The sequence below is a fragment of the Cynocephalus volans genome, chromosome 10, assembly GCF_027409185.1.
Source record: "Cynocephalus volans isolate mCynVol1 chromosome 10, mCynVol1.pri, whole genome shotgun sequence".
Taxonomy (NCBI): domain Eukaryota; kingdom Metazoa; phylum Chordata; class Mammalia; order Dermoptera; family Cynocephalidae; genus Cynocephalus; species Cynocephalus volans.
The window spans coordinates 113,003,730-113,027,437 of NC_084469.1; the positions used below are offsets into that span (position 1 = coordinate 113,003,730).

Genomic DNA, 23,708 nt, shown 5'->3' on the forward strand with positions numbered 1-23,708 from the left:
CAGAGGGAGGGCAGGGCCCGCGGCTCATGTGTCGTGTCTCAGAGCAGGCATGTGGCCTCAGGCCTGCCTGCTCTCCTCTTCTGCCCGAAGCCACTGCACACCAGCAAGGCACAGGCGTGCCAGGGTTGCCCTCGCGGGCGTCTCTGTTGTGTGCGATCCTTGAGGCTCATGTAAAGCCACCTCTGTGGAAGGGCTTTGGAAAGTCCCAACAGGCAGCGTCCCCAGTGCCCAGGCCCGTGCCTCCATTGCCAGCTGGGCATCCGAAACACTTAGCCCTGTCCCTGCCTGCGCTCCCCCAGGCGTGCCCAGTCTGACCACTTGCCCAAGGGCGGCCTGGTCAGATGAAGGGCTGGTCAGGACAGGCCTGCACCCCACAGGCCGGCCGGCCACACTGGCCTTCTTTGGTTGTCACCAGGGACTGGCTGCTGGCCCTGCAGCCAGACACGGTGTTGATGGGTCCCCACAGCTGCGGCCGCACATGTGCCCGGCCATCAGCCTTGGGACAGGCGGGGTAGAGGGGAGGGGCAGGGCCCAGCAGGAGGGAGGCCAGGGGCTGCAGCTGAGGGATGGCAGGTGCCGCGCGGCCGGGGTGGCTGCTGTTTACCGGCTGCTTCCCTCCCCCGCTCTTCCCCTGCATCCAGCAGGGAGGGGGCTTCTCCACTCTCACCCCACAGGCCCAGGAGCAGGAGAACTGCTTAGAGTCCTGCCCAGGCACTAGCCAGTGTGGGATGCTGGGCATATCCCTAGTCCCTGAGCTTTCTTTCCCTCTCTGTAAAATGGGGAAGTGGGGAGATGAGGTGGGTTTGCCCAGTACTTGACAAGTGATGACGGGAGATGTCATTGATTAGTAGGCAGCCAGACCTGTGCCAATGGTGCCCAGGCCCTGGGGATAGGGCAGCAGAAGCAGAGGGGTGACACCCACAGCCCTGGTATCGATGTCTAGGTGGGATCCAGCCCCCGCCATGGCTTTGCCTCCCTCACACCCCGGCCATGCATGAGACCTACACATGTCAGCAGCACGAGTGTGCTGGGACAGCCACTGGGCCCATGCAGGCTTTGATGCCCACCTCTCCGTCCCCTGCAGCTGGGCTGCTCCAGGTCTACCTGGTTGGCCTGGCACTGACAGATCTTGACTTGAGAGGAAGGGGGAGGCATGGGGCTCGCACTTCCTCTGCACAGACTGCCCCAGACACGCTGCTGGCTCAGGCCTCCCTGTACCTGGAGAGGTTTCGCCGCGGGCCGTGGACTACCCTGGGAGCCTCTTCTCCAGGGCCCTGCTCTGTGGGTTTCCCGGTACCCCTGTCCTCATCGTCTTCCTGCTGTCTCCACCTTCTTTCCACACACGTGGCCCTTAGCCAAGCTTCTCAGCTTTGGCGAGCCTCAGACCACATGGGAAACTTGTGAACCTGTGGGTTCTGAGGCCCCAAGTGTCCAGGGCACCAGCCACCGGTCTGTGGACCACACTGAGTGGCCATGCCTAGAATGTCCTGAATCAATGTTCATCATGCAGACAGAAGAGGTTAAAATAGAGGTTCCAACCGTGCCAGAGGGCCCACCTCCTGAACGCTGAAGGGGTCTTAGGACTGTGGTTTTTCCAGAGGGGGGCAGTTCTTGGAGGGGCTCTGATAGACAGCAGCCTCACCTAGGAAGGTGTCAGAAACACCGCTTCACAGGCACAGCCCACCCCTGTTGGGTCATAGCTGGGGTTGGGGAGGCTGGGTCTGTCTGAACACACCCTCTGGGGGGTGCTGGTGGAAGTGGAACATGAGAGCCACCGCCTCGGGGTGCTGCCAACTCCCTGGTCTACAGAGACCTCAAGCCTGGGGAGCCACTGCACAATGAGGACTCCAACCGTCCTCTGGCCTGGTTCTATCCCCAGCAGTCACCTGCAGGTGAGATGTCAGCTGCCTGGGAGGGCAGCTGGGGCTTATCTGGGGCAGGCTGAGTCCCCGGGCTGGGCAGAGCCAGGAGCCCACCTGCGTCCACAGGAGCTCAGGCCCCAACCCGCTGCCGGTGGGGTCTTGGCCATGTACCAGGTGGGGCTGAGAACCAGGCGGGACTGGGTGGCTGCCAGCCCTCCTGTCCCTCGGCCTGCTTCATCTTCTCTCTTTTCCTTCCCTGGTCACTGCCCAGCAGACAGGAAGGAGAAGGCCACAGCAATGCCCGACTCCCCTGCCGAGGTGAAGACGCAGCCCCGGTCCACGCCCCCCAGCATGCCGCCCCCGCCGCCCACTGCGTCCCAGGGAGCCACACGACCCCCCTCCTTCACTCCACACACACGTGAGTAACCTCCAGCCCTGCCACCCCCACCCCAGCAGTGGAGGGCGGGGCAGAGGGGACAGGCGTCTTCGGGAGCCTCTTGAGCTGTTTAAAAGTCTGGACTCTGCACTAAAGGGATAAACTCTACCCTGGGCTCTTGAGTGGGGGGGCCCCATCATGGCCAAGAGCCCAGGTTTTGCAGGTTCAAATCCCAGCTCTTCTGCTCCCTAGCTGTGTGACTTTGGGAAAGCTACCTTACCTCTTCGGGCTGGGGTTCCTCATCTGTGAGGGGGCTGCTGCGAGGATCACAGACACTCTCACAGCAGTGGCTGGCACAGCAGACGCACTGAATCACAGGGAGCTGTGCACTTTCCACTTCCTGAGGTTCAGGGACGCCCACCCCGCACCCAGGACCAGACCCAATCCAGAAGAAACATGGAACTCAGAGAGGGACAGTGACTTCCCCGAGGTCACATAGCAGGTTGCCTGAGTACAGGCTCTGCTGAAGGGGCCACTGAGGTGGCTCTGGCTATGGAGGGGCTCAGATACCAGGGGCTGTGAGGACGGGCCAAGAACTGAGGCGAGGGACCTGGGCAGCTGACCATGTGGCTCGGCCAGGGGCGGAGGTGCAGGACTGGCCCCGGCGTGTGCGACTCTCTCCAAGCCCTGGGCGTGTCTTGCTGGTCCTGGGCAGATGGCCTGTGCATGCTCAGCCCATGCAGCTGCTCTGGGGGGTTCTGGGGGCTCTGGAGTGGGGAGCCACTGGTTCTCATCCACACCCACCACTGGAACCTTTCCTTTGAGGAGGGAAGTTGGTGATTCAGTGACTTTTAGGGTCATGAGCAGTTGAGAAGAGGAGACCCCCAGGCTTGGGCCAGTGTGCGGGACGTGTTCCTTGGCCCCCAAGATCGGAGGTGTGGGAGTGTGTCCTGAGTGTCTCTGGTAGGTGGTGAATCCACGTACCACCCCCACCCCCACATGCAGAGGCCGGAAAGCCCCATACAAGGGAGACCCTTCCCCAGGCTTTGAAACCCACATGAAGCCCCTCTCTGGAAGAGGAGCCTCAGGTCCCTTGGCCTGGTGGAGAGCGCTTCCCTGGCACCCCTCTCTGCCCTTCCAGGGCTCCCTGTTCTTCCCATGGCTCTACCTGAGCTGAGGTGGCTGCAGGCCAGGTGGGTGCTGGTTCTGCCCTCCAAGGCCAGGCACTGGCTTCACTGAGGGCTTGGGCGTCACCCACTCTCCACCTGCAGGAAAACAGTGGCTGTGGGGTCAGGCAGCCCACGTCCAAATCCAGGCCTGTCCCCTTGTTAGTAGGATGTTGGCTTCAAGCCAAGCTCCCGACTCAGTTGATAATGGGGTGACACCACCTGCCCCCAGGTGCAGCTGCCTATAGGCAGGCACATTCAGGAATGTGCCAGCCTCAGAGGAGGCGCTTGATGGCCTGACATTAATCCCTGCACCCTCGACTTGCTCAGAAGATCCCAGCCAGGGTCCTGATATGTGGTGGAGACGGGACCCCCGCCCTGCCTGCCATTGACAGGACAGGGCCACGGCAGCTGCTGGTCCTGAAGGGCAGTGGTCCTCAGCATGCAGGCCCCAGCCTGCCCAGCGGGCTGCAGTCCTATAGTGCCAGAGGCTGGCTGCACCTCTCTTCATATATCGTCCTCCCATGGCAACGAGGCCTGGCAGGGATCGCCCCTCTGTCTCTTCAGAACAGTCCTCCCCTCTGGGCTGGACCACAGGCAGTCTGTGCACTGAGCTGCTCTGACCACAGGCAGCTGCTGGCCTTGCATGGATTTTGCCAGTGTTCCCTCAGCCCGGGGGAGCGGCCCCAGCTCCAGAAGCGAGGCCGAGACTGCGTGGAGTAGTGAGGCCCCTCCAGTGTCTCAGGACCCAAGCAGGAGGAGCAGAGACCTCCTGATGGTCTGATCCTGGGCTGTGTGCTGGGCTCCCTAGGACTTCGTGGGCACAGCCCCTCCCACCCTACTATTTCCCTGGGATCAGAAGCCCATGTTCCTGAAAGCGCTGGTCTATGGACCAGATGTTCCTGTTGGGGATGGGTTGGGATCAACTGAGACCCTGCGGGCTTTGCTTTCGTGAGGCCTGTGAACAGATGTGAGGGCACTGGTGTGAGCGTGGCTCAGGTGTCCCCATGCATCCTTCCCATCCCCTTGGCCCTCACCCCACCGTGGGGTTCCATTTCTGGGTGGAAGTCCTGGCTTTATTTAAAGAGCACGAAGCTTACAAAAGAGACAAGCAGTTTTTTTCTTTTCTAAGCCGACACTTTAGTTCCATCTGAGGCTCCAGCCACCCCCGAAGGGGCTTCAGATTTGTTCCCTAATCCACGTGATTAACCAGTGGTTAACCACGGCCATGCACCTGGCTGGCCGCAGTCCTCTCGGAGGACCCTGCAGCTCAGCTGCAGATTCCTGCCATGAGCCTCCAGAGCTTTCCTGGGAATTGGCCTCCCAGCCACACTGAGAGAGACTGGCCTTGAACCTCAGCTGGAGGGCTAAGGGTTTTCCTGCCCAGTGACCGCTCTGGACACAGATTCATCTTGGGGTTGAAGTCGTGGCGTAGCCAGGGAGGTAGGCAGGAGGGCTGAGGAAGAGAGAGCTCTGGGCAGGAACATGAGGAGCAGGGCCCAGACCGAGCCTCAAGGGGCTGAGGCCCCCTACCCTGATGGCCCCGTGGAGGGGACTCACCGCCCGTGCTCACGGCCCGGCTCCCTGGGGCCTCATCCCTCTAACTCCAGCTCAGACATGTTAGATCTTCAAGCTGCTTGATGGTGGGCTTCGTGTGGACACTCCACACCCTGAGTCTCAAGTCACTTCTAAAACACACATCTCGGGCCCCAGGTCCCTTGAGGATGGTGTGTGGGTCAGCAGGCACCTTCTGGGAAGACAGCTTTTTAAGAACCATGGTGTCCCCCCAATGCTGCTGGAGATGCTGAAACTCTTGTGACTTCTGGAAGATCTTTCCAGAAATGACCCTTAGAAATCACTTAATCCAACCCTGTTATTTTACAGAGGAGGAAACCGAGGCCTAGAGGGGAGCGGGCTGGCCCCAGGTGGTGGTGACAGAGTCTAATCCCCAAAACTGCTGTTGAGAAGCAGAGGGCTCCACCACCTGCCGCCCTTCCTGATGGCGTGTTTTTCTTATTTTGCTTACAGATCGAGAGGACGGGCCTGCGACGTCTCTGCCCCACGGCCGTTTTCATGGCTGCTTAAAATGGTCTATGGTCTGTCTTTGTAAGTAAAATAACAAAAACTGTGGGCCTCCTTGGTCTTTGCCAGCACCCACTGCCGGACCCAGCGCCCTCTGCCCTGGGGTAGGCCACAGCGATCTGCCTCACTGCCTCAGCACCCTGTTAGTGCACCTGCTGTTAGTCCTACCTCCTAGAGAGGAGAAGGATCCGGGAGGAGGCAGGTCCAGGAGAACAGGGCAGCCAAGGTCCCTGAGTCCCACACATCCTACCGCTCACTAGCTCTGGGGCCTCAGGCAGGTGCACAGCCCCTCTGATCTTCTTTATCTCCAACAGCGAAACAGGGTTAGTAAGGCTGAGCCCAGAGTTAGCGGGAGAAGTACAAGGACATGTGTCCATGACAGGTCTGCAACTCAGCCATCTCCAAGGGCAGAGCCCAGCCCAGGCGGAAACCCAGCTCCTGCTCTCTTCCTGGCACGGTGACCTTGAAAAGGTGTGACCACCTGTGCCTCATTTCCCCACCTGTGAAATGAAAGTGACTGCGGCACCTAGTGCCCAGGGTCATGCTGGTGGAGCCGTCGTCATGAGGCCTGGTGCACCCTGGCCACTCAGTGGACATTTCCATCACTAAGCACCTGGCCCAGGCAGATGTTTGGTAAATGGAAGCTCTTATAGGGCAACGTTCAGAGTATTTGTGGGCCATGGACTGCAGCCAGGCTTTGGTTCATCAGGTGGACTTTGGCCAGTTCTGCAGCACAGCCCAGGTGTGGCCGCCGTGCACTTCCTAGGCTCTGAGCCCGAGGGAGTTATTTACATTGTGTAGCACCGTCCTTACCACCGCCATTACCTGTGATGTGCTTGGCCATGGCGGCACTTGGCAGTCGTCTCTGCACTATGGCTGTTGTCACTGACTGTGTGATTCTCACCAGTGGGGATGGGGGTGATTCCCAGCTCCAGGGAGCTGCCCAGGTGCCCCCTGGGCAAGGAGGGGGTGGCGGGAAGGGCTGCTCCGTCCCAGCCACGGGGTGCTTAGTGCGTGCCCCCAAACCTCAGCCGGGGACACGTGTGCAGTCTAACTTAGTAACACACCTGTTGCGGGAATGAAAGCACTTGTCCGGGGGTTATTTTCGGCGTCTCTTTAGCAAGCTGCTGAGACTTGCTGGGCAGCCTGCGAGAGGGAGTAGCGATGGGCAAGCGGGGGCGGCCGGGCTGCCGGGAAGACCCAGGCATGCGGGGCAAGGCCGGTAAGCAGACCTCAGGGAGGTCGGGGTCGGGCGGGCGGGGGCCCAGGCCGCGTGGGCAGTGGCGTGTCTTAGAAGTCTCTGGGAGGTCCAGACCTGTGGGGACAGTCCAGCTCGGCTATGAGAAGCAAGCCCTGCTGTGGTGAGGTCTCCTGATGATGGGCCATCTCCTGACCTGTCTGTGGTTCAGCAAGTGACTGTCCTCCGTCTTAACCGGTGCATGTGGGTGTCAGTATCCACCTTGGGGATAGCTGGAGCTCTGCAGTGAGAAAGAAAATTAGTGGCCCAGTGGGGTCCTCTGGACAGAGCCTCAGTTTGGGTGAGAGACCAGGGTTCTCGGCGTCCTGTGTCTCATGTTCACTGTCCATCAAGAGTGGGAGGCAGCTCTGGACATGGCACCTCTTGCTGACCCATCGCTGCCCGTGTGATGACTGCTCCAGAGAACTGGGGTGTCTGTGCTGAGCCCCAGAAGGAGCTTCTGAGATAACGCAAACCAGGGGTGGCGGATGGGCTTCAACTCACATGGCCGTGTGCGGGTGAGGGGAGCGTCTGCTCGGAGAGCTGTGTCGAGAAGGACTCAGAGCCTCAGTAGCACGGTGCTGGGCTTGATCACTGCGGCCTGTCCCTTGGGAGAGGCAGAGGCATCACGTTCGCTCGTGTTTTTGCGCCAACCCTGACCTTTAGTTAATGGTTTCCAAACTTCTGCTAAGTAGGGGCAGGTATTGATGAGCAGTCTTACACAACGTCCCCACAAAAAACCAATTGAGGCAGAGCAGCTCCAGCTGATGGGGGGTGGTGGAAGGATAGGCAGGATCTATAGCCAGGGACTGGAGCCCCCTTCAGAACGCCAGGATGGTCTGGGGGCTGCTTGCAGGTGAAGAAACCGAGGCCAGGCCCTTAGTCTGACCCACTCGGCACCTCTGAGCCCACTCCTAATCAGATGGCTTCCGCTGAGCCATTACGGGAAGGGCAGTGTCCGTCTCCAAGTCCTCACGGCCCTCCTGTGCTCCAGCCCCCCTTGCTGCAGGCTGGGCCTTTGCCTCCGTCACCCGAGGCTGAGGGGGAGGACCTGCCCCAGGACTTCTCCCAGGCACCGGCCAGTGCCCTGGAACACTGACCCTGATGGCGGGCACAGCCAGGCAGCCGTTCTCAGTGACCAACAAGGCTCCCCTCCAGCATGCTTATCAGCTGTCCCTAGGTCACCTGCTTGTCCTCAACACACACCAGCCTGTGGCCTGTGTGCACACATGTCCCAGCAGCCCCAGGCAAGACAGCCCAGTGTGTCCTGGGGGTCCTGGTACCCTGCCCTACCGTGAGCCCCATCAGCCCAGGCATTGGGGCTGTGTGGGGTGGGCACTGCTTGGGCCGTCATGGCAGAGGTGAGGGTTGCTGGCCTTTCAGGGGAGATGAGCAACTTCTCACTTCCTGAGACCCCCTCATCCCCCAGAAGAGAGGAAGTGAGCCAGAGAATCTCCGATACGTGGAGAAGCCTCCTCTGCCTGCTCACAGTGATGACCTGAGCCAGCCTGGTGGGCTTGGGCATCTGCCGGGCCACGCGTGGGGTCCCAGCATCCTTTTCGGGGTGAAGGGCCTGACCTTGGGCCCAGAGCAAGGCTGAAGGGGCTGTCCCAGGCCAGGAGGCCACACGCAGGTCACAGTCTCTGCAGTCATCACCAGCGGGGGCCTGGGGCAAGGGGTCACACCTCCCTGGGTGCTGGTTTCCACGTCTGTGAAGGGTGTTGTGATGCCTCATGGGGTGGCCACGAGGACAGATGGCCCATATGTACCCATTGCCCGGGCATGGCTCCCCCACGAAGGCCTGTGGCCCCCTCGTCATCAGGGTAGGTGTTGTCATTGCTACTGAGCTGCTGTCATCTTGGTTGTTGTCACTGTCCCCGTGTGTCACCATTTCTCCTCCCCCCACAGTGATGAACGGCAGCAGCCACTCACCCACGGCCACCAGTGGTGCCCCGTCCACACCCAGCGGCCTCAGTAGCAGCCCGGCCTCCCCACCCACGGCTGCCCTGTGCACACAGCACCCGCCCCCTGCCTGCGGGGCGCGGCAGCTCAGCAAACTGAAGCGCTTTCTCACCGCCCTGCGGCAGTTTGGTGGCGACATCTCCCCAGAGACCGGGGAGCGCGTGCGCACACTGGTGCTAGGGCTGGTGGTGAGTCGGACGGCCCAGGCGTGGAGCCCCTCCCAGAGCATGGGTGGGACAGTGCGGGCACTCGGGCTGGATCGTGCTCACAGGAGGCTGGTCTTCTCCCACAGAACTCGACGCTGACCATCGAAGAGTTCCATTCCAAGCTCCAGGAGGCCACCAACTTCCCGCTGCGACCCTTCGTCATCCCCTTCCTGAAGGTAATGCCAGTTCACACCCTTTGCCACAGGGCCTCCCCTGAGAAGGCCCCAAATCTCATTACCTGCTGGCGTCCATTCAGTGCTAACCAGTCAGAGCTGACTCCTACTAGTTAAGGCTGCAAACTAGTTACCAGACGAGATTAGTCAGCCCCCAGATCCAGCACTCAAAGACAGAGCTCCCCCCCGTTCAGTTCTGTGCTGTTACTGGCCAAATGCTTCCATTCACTCAGCAGATATCTTATGAGCGCCTACTATGTGCCAGGTACAGTGCGAGGCTCAGGGACACAGCCATGAACAAGCCGGCAGAGCCCTCCTGGAGCCAGCGCCCTGGTGGGGGAAAGACAATTAATCAACATTCACTATAGAATCTGGAAGTGTCTGCCACGGAGAAATAGTCTGAGAGCCCCTTAAGGAGGGGGCATTTCGATGAGGGCCAAGAGGTTGAGGGAGGGGTTCAGGTGGGCAGCTGGGGATACCGCCTTCCAGACAGCAGGAACAGCTCATGCAGAGCCCTGGGGCAGGAGGTGCCTGCTGTGCTTGGGGACCAGCGAGGGAGCCAGTGGCTTCACAGAGTCAGGGTGGTGGAGAGAGGAGGCAGCAAGGCAGATGGATGGCCAGCGGGGGCAGTTGCCTGCTGGGCGGGCGGATGGATGAAGAGGGGTCAGATGAAAAGAGTGGTGTGGCCAAACCACAGACGAGGCCTCACCACACACACAGCAGTGTCGCGACGGCAGCAGCAGTGGCACCACTAGGTGCTTTCGAGCAATGCAGGCTCTCGGGCCAAGGCCCAGACCCAGACCCACTGAATCAGAATCTGCATTTTGAAAGATGCTGGTGGCCTGTGTGCACACGAAAACGACATGAGCAAGACCCACAGAGGGTCAGACCAGCATCCTCACTGCAGGCCTTTGCTCCCTAGCAAGGGCTGCTTGTTTCTGAGGCAGGAGGATGAAGCGTCTCCCAGATGAGTGTAACCACATGGCCCTTTTTCTGCTGAGCACCTCACAGGACCTGGGTGCCACGGAGCTCAGCTGGGGGATGCCAGTCTGGCCGCACGCAGGCCTCCCCCGAGTGCTGCTCACTGTGGGACTGTGTTCCCTGGCTGGCTGCAGTGCTCCCAGCCACAGGCCTGTTGGCAGGTGGGCCAGTGTTTACCTGCATGTCTGGGGGGTCTTGAGGACAGACCATCCAGATGCTCCCTGACCCTGCCACTTAGCAACTGTTGGCCTGGGCCAAGCTGGCTCCCCTGTGCCTCAGTCTCTGCAACTGTAAGATGGGGGTGGTTCTCAGGTTACAGGGAAGCCTGCCTGAGGGGCGTGTAAGGAATTGGCAGTTCTCGACCCACTTTGAGCACCCTTCGTCCATGCAGGAGGCATGCTTTACAAGGCTCTTTCGTAGCCGCCCCATGGACCCCCTTCAAGGGGGTGGCGTAGGCTCTATCACTGTTCCTAGTTAACAGGTGGGGAAACTGAGGCCCAAGTTCCCTTGCTGGTAGAGAAATGGAGCCAGGGTTCAAACCTGCATCTGTCAGACTCCAAATCCACACGGCTGCACAGGCCATGCCCAGGACCCAACATCACTCCACACCTGCCCCCCACCTGCCCCCCACCTGCCCTCCCACCACGCCCTGTGTGCTCACACCCACGCTCAGAGGCAGAGCTACGGGCAGGGCAGCCAGGGTTTGGGCCGTCTGGCACCGTTGGCAGTTCACCCAAGGCTCTGCCTTTGCTCTGTTTCTTCTTTTACTTACTGTGATTCCACTACCTCCAGCTTTGGGGGCACAGTGTGCCCACTTATTCTGTCAGATCAAATATTTGCAGCAGATGCCCCAGCGGGCCTCAGCTGCCCTGTGTACTGAGGAGCAGGGCAGGGAGGCGTTCGTTGTCCTCTGCTCCTGCCCAGCCAGGCCTGCAGCCCCTGTGCCCACCAGCCCCCAGCTTCCACCCAGCCACACCCCAGCCAGGCGCCAACCCTCAGTAGGCACCAGACAGGATGCCCCTTGCCTAGCACTGCCTTGTCAAGGGACCTCTCTGCCTCAGTTTCTCCTCAGCTCACAGTGCTCTCACAGGGCTATGAGGGCCAGCCACAGGAAGGGGTCTGCCCACCTCATAACCCCCAGGGCCCCAGGCCAGCAGGATGGTCAGGAACACAAAGTCAGCCGTCTCCCTGACATGGAGCTCCTGGGGGGAGGACAGAAAGATTCAAAAATAAAAACAAAAATAAAAGAGGTTGCAGCTGGTTCTATTTCCAGGGCTTGTGAACCAGCACTGCCAGAACCCTGATGCATGGTCCCGCCTTGGGAGGGGTCCCCACCCCATTCACTGCAGGTCCACAGCTGCTTCCTAAGGGGAGCACGGGGGTGGGGGAGCCCGGCCTTACAAGGCTGGACACAAAGAGGGGCCTGTGAGAGTGGCCCCTGGCCGTCAGGCAGCAACCTCGGGCACACCACTGCCCTGTCCAGCCTGGTGTTCTCATCCATGGCCTTGCCAGAGCTCCAGCACTGGCTTAGGTCCCCTCCTCAATAAACAGGGCAATGATGCCACCTGCAGTGTGGCAGGAAGGGACCGGGTTAATTCACAAAGAGCTAACCGGAGTTGCCATACCCAGAGTTTTCACTGCTCCAGTCTGCAGACAAGGCAGGACTCAGGGAAGGTGACCTGCCCAAGGCCACACAGCCCCTTGGTGGCAGAGCCAGGTGTGCTGTCTGCCAAGCTCACAGTCGGGCAGGCTTCGGGGAGGCATTTGGCAGAGTGGTGGGAACGGCGCAACCTCGTAGCTCCACTGAGTGCAGTGGCCATCGTTTGTGCAAACCCTAATTTTCCCTTGGCCTGAGCTCCCACCTGTGGAGAGGGGATTTGGATTCTCTGCAGCATCAGAGCCTCTGTGCACGTTGGGGTTGGGTCCGGGTGTGCCTTGAGACCAGCTTGGTTTGTCCAGTGCAGCCACCTCCCTGGGCACCCTGGGATCCTGGGGACAGAATGGGGACCACTGACTCAGAGGAGGCTTTGAGAAGAGGCTCTCCACAGCCCCTACCCCAGTGTTCTGGTCTGGGTGAGCAGGAATCCCCGTTCTGCATCCCGCAGCCAAGGGCTGCTGTGCCTCTGGGACATGCAGCTGGTGCTGCCCAGTCCCTGGGCCCCCTGGGTCCTCTGTTCCCTCTCTGAGCCTGCCCCATGCATGGCTGAATGGCAGGGCTTTCCAGAAGCCGGGAGATACCGCCCTGCCCAGCCGGCCTCCACCCATAGCCCAGCTCCCAGCTGGCCCCAGCTGGTGGGGAATCCAGATGTTTCCACCACTCTAACAGGGACCAGTCAGAGCCTGGGCCCCGCCCTGCTGTGATGGCCCAGGAAAGGCCACCTGGGAGAGGAGGCCGTCAAGAGAGAGGGGAGGATGTTTGGCTTTCCAGACCTCCCGGGACCTCGTTTCCCAGCTTATGGTCCTAACGTGTTCAGCAGATGGCGGGCTGGCTCCCATTCAGTTATCCAAATAGAAAAACAGGCCTGGCAGCCGGTGCTGCTTGACAGAAATGCAGCGGCTGCTTGATCGGGCCTGGGTGGATGCACTGATGGGGCAGTGCTGGGGTGGCGCTGGCAGGAGAGGGCCGCCATGGCAGCTTTGAAACGCATGAGAAAGTTGGGAACTGTTTATTTACAAATACTTAGAACCGCTGGCTCTCCCGAGTGGCCTGCAGCTGGGCCCCCTTCCAGCGTGCTTGGGGCCCAGCCTGCCACCCTCCTCTCCATGGCGGCTCTGGGAAACTTTGCAAAGGCACAGGAGGAGCCTAGCCATGTGTGCCAGGAGGCCCCAGAGCCGGGCGGAGGTGGCAGGCTCAGAGCAGCGCAGCCACAGAGGCACAGGCTGGCTCGGGCAGAGGCTGGTAGCCAGCGGGCAGGGGGCTGGCTTTGTGGGCTTTCTTACCAGTGCGCACACGGCTTCTGCTCCCGGGTCCTCCATTCACCGTTAGCTGTGTGCCCTGGGCTGGTGGCTTCCATCTCCGAACCTCGTTTCTTCCTGCCGCGGGTGCCATGGTGCCTGCTTGGATGGATGCAGGCAGGGAATACTGTTACGATCTTCCTCACTATCGTCCCCTCCTTGCCTTCTCAGAGGCCCCTTCTCTGGATGGAGCTTGGTGGAGGGGAAAAGCTCCAGCCCGGGAGTCGGGGATCTGGGCTTCCAGGCACCCAAATCACTGTGTGCCCCGGGCAAGGTGTCATCCGGCCTAGCCTCTCTTCCCAACTCCGTGGCATGTGAGGAAATGACAAGCAATCTCTAGGTTGTAGTGGAGGAACTCAACGCCCAGAGAGCTCGTGCGACTTGCTCAGAGGCACACAAGGGCCAGACCGGGACTTGAGCCTGCCATGGCTGCCCAGCCCAGGGATCCCTCCACTGGGACCTGAGCGGACTGTGCAGCCTGCCCTCCGGCCTTGTCAGCAGCCAGTCTGAGGCCCACTTCCTGCCCTCACAGGCCAACCTCCCCTTGCTGCAGCGGGAACTCCTGCACTGTGCCCGCCTGGCCAAGCAGACCCCTGCCCAGTACCTGGCCCAGCACGAGCAGCTGCTGCTGGATGCCAACGCCTCTTCCCCCGTCGACTCCTCAGAACTCCTGCTGGAAGTCAATGAGAACGGCAAGAGGAGGACACCTGACAGGTATCCGGCTGCCCCCTGGAGAACCATCTCTGGGACCATAACTCAGCCAGGCCTTGCCCCAGGACTGAGAGAACGTGGTCGATACGATACGATGTTGCCTTCTGTGGCAGGAAGCCGGTGGGCTGGTGAAGACCAGCCCTCCCTGCAAGGCTGCTGAACAGGCTGCCCAGGAGCCTGCACGCCAGGGGCCGGGCTTGAGACATGAGCCCCAGAGGAGGAGGGAAGAGTGGGGGGCACTGGACTGGGCCCTGTGGGGCTGGTCTAATCTCTCTGTGTCTCTGTCTCCCCTCATGCTTACTCTCTCTCTGCCATGCCTGTCTCCTCTCACCCCCACTGCCTGCACCTCTGCCTACGACTTGTGGCCCCATAACGACTGTCCTTCATCTGCCTTTTGGGCCAGGACCAAAGAGAACGGGTCAGACCGTGATCCGCTGCACTCCGACCACCTCAGCAAACGGCCATGCACCCTGAGCCCTGGCCAGCGCTACAGTCCCAGCAACGGGCTGCCCCGCCCCACGCCACCCCCTCCCCCGCACTACCGCCTTGAGGACATGGCCATGGCACACCACTTCCGTGACTCCTACCGCCACCCCGACCCCCGGGAGCTGCGGGAGCGCCATCGGCAACTTGGTGAGCAGTGTGCTGGGGCGGGGGTGTGGACACGTGTGCCGTGTTAGCAGGAGCACGTGTGTGCCTGCATGTGCACATGTGCGAGCCCGGGCGTGTACGTGTGGGTACCAGTGGTGGGTGTGCCCCTGGCCCTGTCTCTCCAGGAAGGACGCTGAGGAGATGGCTGTAGGGAGGGGGGCTAGCCTGGGAACCTGAGGAGGATCCGTCTTTCTCAGACCTCTATCTTGGGAGCAGCCTGACATGCGCCACCTTGCATCCCTCAGGGCTCAGGGGCCCTACTCCCCGAGGGTCAGGGCTGTGGCTGCAGAGGTGCAGATCCCCCACGCCAGGAGCCCCTGTGTATTGTGAGGGGGAAGCCTGGAAACAGCCGATGCTGAGACAGAGGCCCAGGGCACCAATGGAGGCCCAGAGGCAGGGTCAGCAGAGGCCTCACCCCACACAAGGCCATCTCCCCCTCCCACCCCCCCGCGGAAGCTTCCAGGGCTTGGGCCCAGGCAGCAGGTGACAGCGTCTGGCTCGCGACGGCTGGGGGTCAGGCAGGTGCTAATTCCCACCCGCTTCTGCTAATGCAAAAATAAACGCCAGCTGTCGGGCAGATCTCAGCCACTATTTTGGTTGGGGCGTTGGCGCAGGCCCTGGCTCCCCAGGCTACAGGTCAGGGTGGTGGACAGCAAGCTGAGGCCACCGTCTCTTCTGTAATTTGGGAGAGGCATTCTGGGTTTGGGGAGCTAGGGGATCTTTAGGGGCTGAAGAAGACTGAAACAGAAAGTCCTTGGCCCCCAGGAAGTGTGGGTCAGCTCCAGGTCACCCTGTACAGGCAGAGGCAGCACCGTGGTGGGCACCAAACACAGTGAGGGGGCTAGAAGCACTTGACATTTCAAGCAATTACAGGAGGGGCCATCATGGAAGAGCAGATGCTGTTGGATGTCACTCACATCACAGTCCCGGGAGCCTCATGGCCGGGGGCTCGGCACTGCTCCATTGGGTTGACCTCAGCTCACAGCCTGCTCCTTCCCTCCCTGTCTGGGGACCTTGGTCAAACACACCCCTAGCCAGCCTCAGTCTCCCCATCTGTGAAGTGGGAATGATACGCAGGCCCTCCCTCCGAGGTTAGCATGGGGTGAAGGGGTGAAGCACCTCACATGGGCCCTGCTGCGGCTCAGGAACTCATGGGCACCTCCAAGTTGACTGAGTCAGCTTGGAGCTCTTCTCCACAACGTGCTTCCTGTGCATGTGTCCTGAAAGTCTTTTCAGACCCCCAGGGGGTAGGCATGGCAGGGAAAATGAGGCCCAAAACATCAGGGTGAGGGCTCAAGTTCCCATGGGGAATAAGCACCTTGGCTTCCAGCTCTTTCTGACCCCACTGTCTCCCCACGGAACTGAGACTGGCTTGCTCATGATCCAACAGACATGCCTGAGCACCTCCTCTTGCCAGGTGGAGCTTGTCATGGGGACTGCAGGTGAACGGGATGCATCACCCTGCCCGTGGAGCTGACACAGTCTGTCGGCAGGGCCTGGAGCAGACATGGGAGCTTCTGCAGGGGCTAAGCTGAAGAGGCACGCAGGGCTTAAGGAGTTCTGAGGACTCTGGGCTATTGAGGAGGAGGAGGGGACTGTGACCCGGGCTTTGAGGGATGCACAGGAGTCCAGCTGGTCTAGAGGAAGCAGCAGAGCAAGGGCTGGAACCAGGCAGTCACAAGGAGCCTCTGCAGGCTTTGATTAGCGATAAGGCCTCGAAGTGGGGCCTGAAGCAGCTTCCGTTAGCAGTGGGGGCAGAGAGAGTGAGAGGAGCTGGATTTGGAGGCCAGGAAGCAGAGAAGGGGTGGCCAAGGCTGGAACCAGAGATGGGCTGAGCCTGTTCATGACACCTACACCCCCTGCCCACAGTGGGCAGAGGGTTAGTGCCCAGGTTCCCTGCCTCACCCTGTCTATCTTCTCAAAGTGGGCACAGGCCATGGGTGGGGCCTGTGCAGTGTAGGCAAGACTTGGAGAGCATGGAGCGGGGCCTGGGTGTGGGTGAGGCCTAAGCATGCTCTCCTCTCCTGCAGCAGTGCCCGGGTCACGGCAGGAAGAGGTGATTGACCACAGGCTCACGGAGCGCGAGTGGGCCGAGGAGTGGAAGCATCTCAACAACGTGAGTGTCCAGGTGGGGCCGCAGGCTCTGCAGTGACTCCCAAGGGTTCTGCCCGTCCCCTTCTGGCCACCTGTCCCTTTGCATGAGCACAGGCCTGTGCAAGGCATCATGGGAGGAACACAGAGAAAGATCTGGAAAACCATCTGGGCAGACCCAGACTTCCCTCCACTTCAACTCATGCTCAGTGGCTCTTCCCAGAGCAGAACCTGAGTCTTGAGACGTTGGGGAAAAGCAGTCTTAGGGCCTCTTTGCACAGGATGTCGGGGCGCCTGGGTTTGGGGGTGGGTAGGCTGCACCCTGTTGCACCCCCAGAAGCTAGCTTCCTCAGAACCTACCCACCCTACCCCGTGGGTACCCCTGCCCAGTCCAGGGCTCTGGCTGCACCCCAGCCTCCCAAGGTGCTGAAGGTCACCCACTGCCCGCAGCTCCTGAACTGCATCATGGATATGGTGGAGAAGACGCGGCGGTCACTCACGGTGCTGCGCCGGTGCCAGGAGACCGACCGCGAGGAGCTCAACCACTGGATACGGCGCTACAGTGACGCCGAGGACATGAAGAAGGGCCCCACGCCTCCTGCAGCCCGGCCCCTCAGCAGCTCCACTGGCCCCGAGGGGTCTCAGCTAGGTGTGCACTGGGGGGATGGCATGGGGGCGTGGGATACCAGCTGGCACATGCGGGCCGGTCCTGCATAATGCCACAGGAAAGGGCTGACACCCAGAAGAGTCATATCACACAGGTGGTGCAATACAACGAGCCAATATGGGTTCACTTGAAGCAAGTGCCTTTCCCACTGTGCACAGAGACACCACCTGGTCTGCCAAGAAGCTGGAAGTCATGGGGTCTGGTGGTCCAGGGGCTCAGAGCTGGGAGGCTGCCAAGGGGCTCATTCACCCACCCAATGATGAATACAGAAACCAAGGGACATGCCCAGCCCCCAGCCCGAGTCCAAGGCTACCAGCTCCAGGGCATCCCCCTTCCTCGGCAGCTACCCATGGGCACCTGGGGACCCCTCCCCCAAGGAAGTGTGCATACACAACCTGCCCTCAGGGCCCAGCCAGGGTGAGATGGGACCCCAGCATGAGGGGGGCAGCTGACGGCCCTGTTCTGTGGGTGACAATGGCCCCACCCCACCCCGTTTCAGACGTCCACCAGGACTTCATGCCTAGGACCCTCTCTGGCTACATGCCCGAGGACATCTGGAGGAAGGCAGGTGAGTGGGGATGGACCCCGGGGAACAGCAGTCAGGGCAGACCCCCCTCGCCAGTTCAGTCTATGAGGAGCTTGCATCTGGGAACTCAGCTGTGCTGCCTGCATGTGGCAAAGCCACTGGGGCTGCACATTCTGCCCTGCGGCTCACAGAGGGTCAGAACAGCATTTATCATCAGGGAAGGGCTGCCCCCAGCCTCTGCTGAGAAATGAGTGCGCTAGCGTACCGCTCAGCAGGAAGAAGCATACACACACACACACTGGACACCTGGGGGTCAGGCACTTAGAGCTGGAGTCCACGAGGCCTCCTGGGCATAATGTGGAGCCTGATGCTGGGGGAGGGGCTGGGCAGGGCAAGACCTGCACGCTGGCACCAGGGGAAGGTGGTGGAGACAGCTGGTGGGGCCCCATATGTTTTTGTTTGCGGATGGATCCAATGTGGTGTAAGGAAGAGAGAGGAGAACTTCCGAGGTTTGAAAGCAGAGGGGGTAGAGGGGCCCAGCCTGGAGTGGAGGCGAGGGCGTGGCTGCCCAGAGCCAGGCTGGGGGCAGGGGCAAGCTTGGACCTGCAGCCTGGACTGGAGGACGGGGACCCTCACTTACCTGGCCTGTTCCCTTTGCCCCTGTCTGGCCCTGTGGTGGGTCCTGTGGGACCTTTGCTGATGTTCACATGGCCTGAACAGTGACACTAGTGTCCATCAGCAGCTGTCAGGCCAGGTGGTTCCCATTGGGCCTGCAGGCAGACCACACTGGGCAAACAGGCAGACGGGGAGGCCCTTGGGAGTGTCTCGGCCCCTTACACGGGGTTCTGCTTAATCCCACCCCCTCCCCACTGGGGCCGATCCTCACACCAGACTAGAAGAACAGCGCTGCCAGGTAAACTGAGGCAAGTGGAGTAGTTTAGCAGGGACTCAAAGGGGTTGGGGTGTTGTTCCCAGTGCTGAATGGCACAATCCAATTGGGGGGCACTGGGCGTGGGCCCTCGGACTCATCGCTGACTCCTCCCAGTTCCCAGGCGGGCCTGGGTGGTGGGTGCAGAGATCCCCACGTGGCCTCATAGTCTCTGCCGGCCAGTGGAGATGAAACTGGCCTCTCTGGCTGGCCAGTGCAGTGCCTCCCTGGGGCTCAGAGCAGAACCATCAGACTGAGATCAGTGAGCCTGGTCTGCAGAAACTGAGCAGGTACAGATGGCAGGTGTGGCTAGGGGGAGTGGACCAGGGGCATGTCCCAGCTGCTTCTGGACAGGGCAGAGGTGCCAGCTGACTGACCTGAGGCAGAACAGCAGAGCTGTGGTTCTCAAAGTGGGGTCTGGGGCCAACAGCTGATGCCTCACCTGGAACATGGGAGAAATGCATGTTCCCAGGCACCCCCAGGTCTGCCTGCTTAGACTGGGGGAGGGCCCGGCCAGGGGAGAGGGAGGGGCAAGTCTCCAAACCCCCAGCGCACACTGGAGTTTCAGAACTACTACAGTAGAGGGTGAGATTTAGAAATTTCACCAGTATCCTGCTTCTCACAACACACAGTGCAGGCAAGCCCGGGAGGGTGTGTTCATTTGCACAAACATGTCTGCATGGGCGTAGGGCTCTCCACAAGTTCCTGTGTTGTGCACACACACACACGTGGTTTATGATGTACACGTGGCCCCTGCCCAGGCTGTGGACGTGGAGGCCCAGAGACCTACTGGGCTGGCCCATGTGACCGCCAGGCCGCCTGCATCCTTTGCAGAAGAGGCAGTGAATGAGGTGAAACGGCAGGCGATGTCGGAGCTGCAGAAGGCCGTGTCCGATGCAGAGCGCAAAGCCCACGAGCTCATCACCACGGAGCGCGCCAAGATGGAGCGGGCTCTGGCCGAGGCCAAGCGGCAGGCTTCGGAGGATGCCCTGACCGTCATCAACCAGCAGGAGGACTCCAGTGAGGTAGGGCCACCCAGCCCCTCCTGCACCCTGTCCCCTGCCTTGCATCCAGCATGGTCTGGGAGTGAGACACAGGTCAACCAAGCCTGGGCTGGGACCCATTAGCCATGTGACCTTGGGTAACCTGTGTGAACTCTCTGCGCCCCATTCACTGTCACTGTGGTGGCACGGGTGTGGCACTGTGAGCACACAGTCCCCCCTGCCCTGTGCTTGTTTGGGCGAGGCTTCCTGTGGGCACCCCCAGCATGCATGGGGAAACTGAGGGCTCGAGGGGGAGGTGGATTGTCTGAGGTCACAGCCCTGGGAAATGGCAGAGCCATTATTCGAACTCAGGCAGCTGATACCAAAGCCTATGTTCTTCTCCAACCAGTGAAAGCAGGAGGCTCGAGAAGAGCCATGAGGACCCAGGTGGCTTCTCATGTGCCTCACTCAGCCCCTTGCACACACGCAGCAGGTGCTCAGCAGGAAGGGCATGGAGTTGTTACCCTGCTGGTGCCTGGTGTACCGGACACTGCCAGAGGCCCCTGTGGGACCCATTTCCTCCTTGTTCGAGAAGAACTCGGACAGCAGAGAAGTCAGGGAGAGGAAAATACTCTTTCCAGGAAAGTCCTGGAACTGTCCTTTGAGAAGGGGCAGGTCTACAACCCCCCGGCATGTGTATGAGCCTGGGCTGGCCTCGGGGGGATGGAGGAGTCTCCATCACCTAGCGCCTCTCTGTGCCAGCTCTTTTGACAAATACTCTCAGCTCTGGAGAAAAAGTCTAGAACAAAAGACAAAGAGCTCACAGAGCCCAGCGTTTGAGTGGGAGGAGAGAGAAGTCACCAGTTACAACAGAAGTGGAGCAGATAAAACTCCAGGAGGTGGGGTGTGTGGGAGGGAGAGCCAGTGTCAGGAAGAGCCTCATGGCAGGTGACACCAAGCAGGCCTGGAAGGAGGAGGCAAGCGCATAGGCATCTGGGTACCATGCCTGGCAGTGCAGGGACTAGCAAGGAGGCTTCCCCGGCCACAGCCTAGCTGCTCCCTGGGAGTTCCAGTTGAGCTGTTAAGAGCGGCCTGGGCCCACCAAGTGCCCTGGGCTTTGCACGAGTGTCCCTGACTGCTTTCTGCTCACCTGGGCACCTGAGGTTACTGCTCATTCTGTGGAAAGGAGCAGAGGCCCAGGTAGAGTAGGGAGTGCAGAGGCAGGAAGTCGGAGTCTCAGCAATCTAGGTCCTGCTGGGACTGCCCCTTCCGATTTTGGAGCCCTGGTAAGCTCAGGAGGGTCTCCTGGAAGGTAGGGAGGAGCCGTGGTCTCGAAGCACAGTGTGAACCTATCTGAGTGGGCTGGAGTTATGAGATGTGGCAGTGGGAGACTGCATCCCAAAAATGGCCCAGTGAGTCATTATGTCTGGGAATCACAAGCTTTGGGCTTTTCTCTTCTTGCTTGATGACTGTGTGGCTGGGTCTGAGTGGCTTTGTTTGGATTACATGTTGGGGATTCGGAGTGGGCTGGCCCTGGGCCCCCCCCCAATCATCCCCTCTCCCTTCCCCCCAATCCAGAGCTGCTGGAACTGCGGGCGCAAGGCCAGCGAGACCTGCAGTGGCTGCAACGCGGCACGCTACTGTGGGTCCTTCTGCCAGCACAAGGACTGGGAGAAGCACCACCACGTGTGTGGCCAGAGCCTGCAGGGCTCCACTGCCGTGGTGGCTGACCCGGTGCCCGGACAGCCCTGTGCTCCTGCCAGCCTGGGCCCTTCCCCACCCACAGGCGCCGCCAGCCCCAGTGAGGCCGGCTCTGCAGGGCCTTCTCGCCCTGGCTCCCCTGGCCCGCTGGATGCCGTGCCCCGCTGACCCTTCCCAGACCCTGACACCCAGCCCATGGACGCCGTGCCCCGCTGACCCCAGGGCTGCCGGATGCTGCACCCAGCCCCGGGGGGCTAACCAACTGGAGTCACTGCTGCTGCTGCTCTGCAGAAGAAAACACAACCAACAGAAACTGCATTCAATGCAACTCCCCCAGCTACCTGATGATCCCATGCGACGACCTCCTGACACCTCTCTGCGCAAGCATCCTCAGAAACCTCTGACCGAGCTTTAGACAGTGGAGCGCTGCCGGCCAGAGCGTGACTGGCCGCCCACTGTGTCTCCCTCTCTGTTTCTTTCTTGTTTTTCTGTCTTTGACTTTCACACGCTTTCTCTTTAATGAAAAAAGTCTAACTAGTGGCTTATATTTTCAGCTAAGAATTTTTTGAGATTTTGTTTTGTTGACAAAAGAACTACTCAGAAATGGACAAAGAGCACTGTGGGGGTTCTCCCCTTTACCAATCACAAGGGAAAAGGAAACAGTTGTTTTACAGCCAGAGATTGGTGCCCTGCTGTGTCCACAAACCACCCCAGGGGTGTTTGGCAGACGCAGCAAAGACGGTAAGAAAGATTTCAATTTCTGACTCAAGAAGTATCTTTGGTTTCAGATATTTTTTTTTCCTTTAATGTCAAACTCTTTGGCTTTAAGTAAAAATCCAAAAAGTTTTTTTAAGAAAAGCAAACAAAGCGGACCTGCAAACTACCTTGCTAGCTAGCCAGCCAAGGATACCGGACACACCTCTGCTCCAAAGGAAACCCAAAAAGCAAACACAAGAAGTCAAAATCCAAATTTTCTTTGTCACTGCCAAAGTGTTCACCGTTTTACTCCACTGTTGGGTTGGTCTGTATGCTGGTCTTTTTTAAAATTTCTGTTCAGATTTTGTTGGTGGGGTGTGGGATATTGGGGTTTGGAGGGTTTTTTGCCCAACAGGAAGTGAACTTTTGTTGCTTTTCAAGGAGTTGGCAGACCCCCACTGGGTCAAGGCGGGTGAGCAGGGAGGCCAATGCCATGTGCCTGTGCGTGTCCCCAGCAAGCCGGTGCCACGGCACCATCTGCGTCTGTCCTCCCGCCCTCTGTGACTTTCCATATTTCTTCTTCCACTTGTGAAAAAGAAGTGCTAAAGTGTTCTTCCCAGAGAGAGCATAATTCGGAAACACAGCTGTGACAATCTTTCGGGCTGGTCTCAACTGCTGTCCGAGCACAGGGGCCAGTGGCCGCTTGTGCCCCCTCCTCTCGGCTTTGCTCTCTACCTCTCTTCTCTCCGCTCCCACTGCCCTCCGCCATTCCCAACCCAGTGTCTTGCTGCGGCTACTCTCCTTTTTTCCAAACCTTTGCAGAAACAAAACAAAACAAACAAACAAAAAAACCCTACATGCAGAAGCCGCTGGCCCCACCCTGGCCGCAGAAGATGCTGGAGCCACTGTGCACACACAACGCGTGTCTCTGTCCCCTGGCGCCCTAGGCGCACCACCTGCCCACCCTCCCCTCCGCCCCACTCATCACCCTCTACCACATCAAGGAAGAAATAAGGAGCAAGGAAACTCACACTTGTGCTTAATGGAAGAGCCGACAGCAGCCGGGGTCCGGGACCCGCGTCTCTGTGCTTTGCTGTGAAAAGTCCCCAGGACACGAGTGCAATACGGAGTGTCCGTCTACTGAACCCGGGCTCCGGGAGGCCCACGGGGCACCAAGTCCATAGTGTACGTCAATGTGAATGTATATAGTCTTTACAGAGGTCCAAATAATGATATGTGTGATGATAATAAAGAAGAGATGTTTGCCAAATAAAAAAAGTTAAGAGAAACGACGGAAGTATGTAAAGTGTAGGAAATAGATTTTCAGAGAAATCTGAGCCGTGGTCCTGTCGGGAGCAGTGGTTGGTTTGGTGGTGGAGGTCCTTTCACAGATGGAAAATGTTCTTTAAGCATACAAGGAGGGATCCCACCAGATTGCCACCAGCCAGGTCCGGAGCCAAGCCTGACAGCAGAAACCTCGTTCTGAAGGCCGAGACAGATCTGTTCCATCCTCCAGAAGGTTCCCCAGGCACCAGCACCACCTCTACTCCGCAGCTCGTAGAGGTTTGCTTTGTGGGTTTCAGGGAAGCCAGGACTGCTCTGGGATGTGGCTCTCGATTAGACAGTGGAAGCCGCCTGTTCTTGTTTCCAGCCTGCTGTTTTTCTCAAGTCCAGTGGAGCCTGCCATCCCAGCGGTGTCAGTGTGCCGTGGAGCGGCCCTGCCTCCTGGAGCTGACATCCTGGGACTGCTCTCC

The 23,708-nt window shown here is 59.8% G+C and overlaps 1 protein-coding gene across 2 annotated transcripts; it reads left to right on the forward strand.

Annotated features, from left to right (window-relative positions):
* The first annotated feature begins 2,141 nt into the window (after positions 1-2,141).
* CBFA2T3 (CBFA2/RUNX1 partner transcriptional co-repressor 3) lies at positions 2,142-23,247 on the forward strand. Of its 2 annotated transcripts, XM_063111190.1 has the most exons (11): positions 2,142-2,280; positions 5,433-5,510; positions 8,632-8,873; positions 8,978-9,067; positions 13,533-13,714; positions 14,115-14,344; positions 16,393-16,478; positions 16,904-17,102; positions 17,620-17,688; positions 19,409-19,599; positions 21,136-23,247. In XM_063111190.1, the coding sequence occupies exons 1-11, from the start codon at positions 2,160-2,162 to the stop codon at positions 21,424-21,426; spliced, it is 1,779 nt and encodes a 592-aa protein (XP_062967260.1). In that variant the 5' UTR covers positions 2,142-2,159; the 3' UTR covers positions 21,427-23,247. The 2 variants fall into 2 exon arrangements, with proteins under 2 accessions (XP_062967260.1, XP_062967259.1); XM_063111189.1 differs by lacking the exons at positions 2,142-2,280; positions 5,433-5,510 and adding an exon at positions 6,632-6,708.
* Positions 23,248-23,708: the final 461 nt, after the last annotated feature.

Coding starts and splice junctions, on each gene's coding strand:
- CBFA2T3 (XM_063111190.1), top strand. CDS start 2,160: ATGCCCGACTCCCCTGCCGAGGTGAAGACGCAGCCCCGGTCCACGCCC. Junction 9,068..13,532: donor TCGTCATCCCCTTCCTGAAG/GTAATGCCAGTT, acceptor CTGCCCTCACAG/GCCAACCTCCCCTTGCTGCA. Junction 13,715..14,114: donor AAGAGGAGGACACCTGACAG/GTATCCGGCTGC, acceptor CTTTTGGGCCAG/GACCAAAGAGAACGGGTCAG.